Below are 5,673 nucleotides of genomic sequence, written 5' to 3'. Positions count from 1 at the left end.
AAGTTTAAACCATAACAGGTTTTTTGCTACTGATTGATATGTTTTGGGGGCTATAGTGACAAAATGAATTTCTTGGCTAATTGGTGCAATTGGGTGTAAGAAACTGTACATTTTTGTCGTTTTCTCCCAAAAGATAGAGAACATAGGGAATATAGATTTTGTTCTTTCAAGAGTGCCTTAATGACCCATTGTCTCCTTAGATCAAGATGGGGAACAAATCAACAATTGATAAGGTAAAATAAGTTTGGGTGGGTAAAAATACCAAGGGATTTGTGCCTTTCAGAGTTGAAAAGAAAACTGGACGTAGACATAAAGCTAAATCCAATAGGATTGAATTAATAATTGATTTTACAGAATCAGTCAGATAGAGGCAGTCATGGAGAATGATATCTAAAAGGTCTGAATTATACTTAAAAAGAAAAAGTTCAAATGCACATTTGGTAATAGAATGGAGTATGAGAAATGCATGAATAATCATGGTGTTGGACTAGTTGGGCTCCTAGACTTGTTATCTTCAGATGATGGCCTGTTTCCAGAATCAGATTGCTGGATATCCTCAATCATCTGGACAACTTGGTTCATATCAGGCCTTGTTTCTGGCATATTTGCCACACAGGCCATTGCAATCTGCAGCATCTGCACCATCTCGTCTTCGATATTTTGAAACTTGATGAGCTCGGTATCAAACACCTCAGCAGTCCATTCCTCCCTGACAACAGACTGCACCCATTTGGGTAAATCTACCACCTCATCATGGCCAGGTGGCTGCACTGGTGCTTTGCCAGTAAGGAGTTCAAGAAGTAGAACACCAAAGCTGTAAACGTCGGATTTCTGAGTACATTTCTTAGTCTCGATAACCTCGGGTGCTCTATATCCTGCACTCCTAGATGGGATAGTAGGAGAGCCCATTAGAGGAGTAAGACCAACATCTGAGATGCATCCACTATTATCGTGTGTGAGAAGCACATTGGATGACTTGATATTGCCATGAATTAATTTTCCACCAGCAACAGAATGGATATGGGCAATACCACTTGCAGCTCCATGGGCAATCCTCAATCTAGATTCCCAATCCAGTGTTCTTCCCAAGTCCCTATTGCCTATAATCATAAACAAGGAGCAATGAGAGAAAAAAACTTTCTTGTATAAACAGCTAGATTGAAAATTAAGAATAGCACCGAACAATTAATCTATGTTCAACAACTTGCAAGTTGCATCTTGCTTAAAAAATTATGGAGAGCTGTGACTGCGTGAAAACAATATCACATGTCCTAAATCTTTGTAGTTATAAACTCTTCATGACAAACTTGTGTGCCCCTTTCAGGAGAGTTTATTTATAACAATTTTCTCCATGCTTTTCAAAGAAATTCAGTCTAGGGGCTTTGCTGAAGAATATAGGTACTTCATTTTACACTTAGAATATATGATCTCGTGCAATTTACAGTTGATTTTCTGGTCCGGTATTAGTAACTAAGGATATTCCCATGTACCTGAAAGGGTATGGCAGCTTAAATAATGGGAGGACAAAAAGAAGGAAGAAATATTACCATGCATTCGAGTGGATAAACTGCCTGCCTGTACATGATCATAGATAAGAAGTTTTTCATCCTTGGAAAAGTAATAAGCACGAAGAGCAACAACATTTCGATGCTGAGCCACAGTGCCAATTATCTGCATCTGTTGGTCAAACTCTCGTTTCCCAACAACAACTTCCTTGAGCCGTTTCACAACAACAGTTGTTCCCTCCTCCAAGATGGCCTTGTAGGTTGTTCCATAGCTCCCTTTACCCAAAACCTCAGCTGAGGCTCTCAACAGATCTTCGAGGTCAAAATTGAAAGAACAACCCTCAAAGAAGACCAATTTGTTCTTTTCAGCTGCTTGTACTCCACTACTGAAGTCCTCTGTTGGCTTCGGACTTCCTCCTCCATTAAAGTCTTTTCTTTCCTGAACACCTCTCTTACTATAATATCGCCTCATAAAACACAAGAAAATCAACACAGCTAGACTGAGGATCCCTGCAACACCCCCCGCAACAATGCCAATGACAACCCCTGTACTTAAGCTTTTCTTGCCTTTCTGCTTTTCAGGAATTGCTGGTGAGGATGGCAGGACACTTGGAGAACGAGATGGTGGTGTTAGACTCAAAGGCGAAGGAGAAGGTGAAATTGAAGGGAATGGAGAAGGTGAAGGTGCAAAAGAAGAGCATTGAGTCAAGGGTTGTCCGCATAATAGAGAATTTCCTTGAAATGAAGAAGCGGGAAACTTTGCAAGGGATGGTGGAATTGAACCATTGAGTTGGTTATTGCTCATATTCAATTGCGTAAGCCTTGGAAGGTTCAAATTAGGAATGGATCCAGTCAGCGAGTTGTTTTGTAGGTTCAAACTAGTAAGGCGGGTCAGATTTTGAATTGCTGTTGGAATTTTTCCAGAGAACGAGTTGAACGAGAGATCTATAAAGTTGAGCTGTGGAGATAGAGCGGAAGGGATTTCGCCAGAAAATTGGTTTCGTTGGAGAAATATGAAACGGAGGGAAGGAAGAGAGGTGATGTCAGAAGGAAGATTGCCACTCAGCCCATTGAAATGAAGGCTGAGAGTTGTTAGTGCATCCAGTCTTCCTATTGTATTATCTGGAATAGGACCATAGAGTCCAATACCAGGAAGCCGAAGCGCAACTACACGACTGCCATCTGAGTTGCAACCGATGCCATGCCATGTGCAAATGGAAGAGTTAGTGTTCCACTTGAAATTTCGAAGATGAGGTACTGCAGAAGCAAAGTCAAGTAGCGCTTGTCTATCTGAGCTTAGATCAGCAATAACTTTTGGGAAGAGGAGCAAAATCGGAAACAAAGAAAGAGCAAGCAGAGCTACTGTTGAGTGTAGCTTAATCATTTTAATAATTAGGAATAAATATGATTTCCTATTTGCTCCTGGACTTCCCAAGTCAACTCAAGCTGCCATAAGAGATCAACGTTGAGTATCATCCATTTGCATCACCTAGCAACAATGGTATCACCCTGAAACAAAGTTAGAAGAAAGCAGTGAAAAAAGATATACACAACTACTTGGCAAAGAAACTCAGATACATGCAAAACACCCCCACACAATACCATAGCAGTAGAGAAAAGGATCTATTATATGTATTATTTTCTTTCCTTTGGCATTTGAATGATTTTTCATGACACACAGAAGAGAAAATAGTTTCTGCCTCCTTTTATTTTAAATATCTATTGCATTAGTTAGAGGTTTTATCACTAAGGTTCATTCTGTTACATAGTCCTCTACCAGCTTCTAAGTCTAAAATCTGTCTAGTGCACTTGCTTTTCTGTTTGTGTCAACCCTACCAAACTAGTAGCATGTCTAAGAGAATAGCACCCTCAACAGACAGAACGAAAAATTAGCCTTTTCTTTTCATGTCTTTAAAGCTGATGGAAAGGTCAAATGAAGAAACAGAGAGAATCAAGTAATCAACCACACTGCTAAAAGTGCAGCGGCAATACCAATTGAGGAGTTGCGTGATTGGCTCGACAGGTTTTCACACTTTGTGTCATTCTCCTATCAGTTTGTAGGCCGGAGCAGAATGACTATATATAGTAAACTAAGCATGAGAATTGAAGGAAACAGAACAATCAAGAAAGAAAGAGCTGAAGGAAACAGCTCAGCATTCAGAGCCCGCAATTTCCAGCTTATCTGTTGAAGGAACGACTATAAGACGTGCCCACAAAAAGATGTTGCCGAGTATTTATTTGGACACATAATAAGAGTTAATGCCTCCTTTAGACATCTTAAATTCTGAAAGTCAATGACTCCATGAACTACTTGTTAGATGCATCACACCTCCCTCGTCCCTAATGCAGTAAACCGAGTTGCCTGGAAAGAGCAGATGAGACATGTTCCAGATACTTGAAAAGATTTCTTCTTTCTGTATTACCACCCTCTAGTTCCTAATTTCAACTATCCATCCTACCATTAGACAAAGAAACTAGTCCATGAATAGTTTAAATATCTTATGTTGAGAAATTCTAGCTAAAATTGGTTGCCATATCCAAAATCCATACCTATGAACTTAAGGCGTTTGAACATGAGTTCGTTGAGATTTGAAAAAAAAAAAAAAAAAAAAAGGTATTTGAAAGTTTAGTTGTGTTAGGGCATGAAAACAAAATTGAAGTCATGTGAGTGAAAGCTTGAAAAACTCCTAAAACCTAAAAACTGTTTTTTAAACTTCAAATTTTATATTTCAAGTTTGAAGTCGAAAAAATGAGCTAATTTGATGAGCAAACACTTGATTGGATATTGAAATAATCTCCAGTTATAATTCCAAAATTTTCAACCAAAATCTATGGCCTAAGGGGTATGCTGGTAGTAGAGTTGGAACCCAAAAGGGTCAACAAATATAATTGACACCAATGTAAAGCTTTCACAAAAGTTTAAGCACTATTAGAAAGTTCAAATGCAAAATTGCCTTAATGCACCAAAGGAAAAAGACAAAGAAAGAGTATACCTTGAAATCTTGAAAAATGGTGACTGAGAAACTGCAGTGAAGAAAATAGGAGAGCTTAATAACGGTTGAGAATTGAGAAAAGTGAAATCTTGTGCCTTACAATTCCCCTCTAAACTTCCTACTCCAACGGCATTTTCTTTACTTTGGAAAATAAGAAAGATAACAAAACAAAAAGGTAAAAAGATTATTCTCTTAGGCAAGAAAGAGCCAAACTTGGTTTCTTGGAACACCTTTTTCTTTTTTCCCCTCTGTAGCAGTTGGTGGTACTGGTAGGGAAAAAAAAAAGACAGTAGGAAGGAAAATCTTTTCTTTTTCAACTTGTTCGTGAAGCAAACGGAATCTCAGGTATCATAGCACAGATCTCAATGCTTTCTTCAAGGGGCTCTCCCAACTACTTTCTTCTTTATTTTTACACTTCACATAACATCATTTTCAACCACTGAAGCTTCTCCCATTGTTAGGATTATTCATTTACACTGATTGATATGACAATTGGCAAGCCTGGAAATTGATTTGGTGCACTATTTAATTGTTTAATGTAGAGAAACAAAAAGGAAGTGCTCTTTTTGACCTTAATTTTATATTTGGTCTCAACTACACTCACCAAAAAGTTTGGCCATTAGTTTAACACATCACTAATTAAGATGGAGAGGGTGGCTAAGCATGGCCTAAAGTTTCATTCATTGGAATGTCCTTCAGTTTACTTTTTTAGTGTTTATTTTAGGAGAAATTTAAATACCAGATTACAAGCGAAGCAGGCCAAATTTAAGGCAATGGCTATTGTGGTAGTTGAATCATTTACTTACAACATTATTTCAGATTTCAGAAATTTGGTGGGGCCCACTGCACAGCAAAGACAAAAGCCTAAGCCGTTGACCATGCAAAGAGTTGTTAAGATTTTGCCAAAAAACAACAATGTTAATAATGTCGTCTGTTTTTGTCCTCCTTCTCACCCAAAATTCTTTAGCTAAAACCGAAACAAACAAATCAGGTCCGGCAGATAATAACAATAATATTTGATAGAAAAGACCAAAACCCAACTTTAATGAACAAATGAATTAAGGTTAATTTCTAAAGAATTTCAAGGTTTCAAATTATGTTGGAACTCTATAATTGACCTCTATAAATGTACTAACTACTACATCACTATGAATAGTGTTTCCAAAGGCGTTTTT

At 38.0% G+C, this 5,673-nt stretch overlaps 1 protein-coding gene across 2 annotated transcripts; it reads right to left on the bottom strand.

Moving 5' to 3' along the window:
* Window positions 1-309: 309 nt before the first annotated feature.
* On the bottom strand, window positions 310-5,226 carry LOC132056848 (probable inactive receptor kinase At5g58300). 2 transcript variants are annotated; one of them, XM_059449231.1, is made up of 3 exons: window positions 4,499-5,226; window positions 1,548-3,014; window positions 310-1,100 (listed from the first exon to the last, which is right to left on the bottom strand). In XM_059449231.1, exons 2-3 carry the CDS (start codon window positions 2,887-2,889, stop codon window positions 475-477), a joined length of 1,968 nt encoding a protein of 655 aa, XP_059305214.1. In that variant the 5' UTR covers window positions 2,890-3,014; window positions 4,499-5,226; the 3' UTR covers window positions 310-474. The 2 variants fall into 2 exon arrangements, with proteins under 2 accessions (XP_059305214.1, XP_059305215.1); XM_059449232.1 differs by having other exon boundaries at window positions 1,548-2,994.
* Window positions 5,227-5,673: the final 447 nt, after the last annotated feature.

This window comes from Lycium ferocissimum, chromosome 5 (assembly GCF_029784015.1).
Source record: "Lycium ferocissimum isolate CSIRO_LF1 chromosome 5, AGI_CSIRO_Lferr_CH_V1, whole genome shotgun sequence".
NCBI classification, from domain to species: domain Eukaryota; kingdom Viridiplantae; phylum Streptophyta; class Magnoliopsida; order Solanales; family Solanaceae; genus Lycium; species Lycium ferocissimum.
Note: the sequence above shows the minus strand (reverse complement) of the source record. Positions and strands in the feature narration are given on the sequence as shown.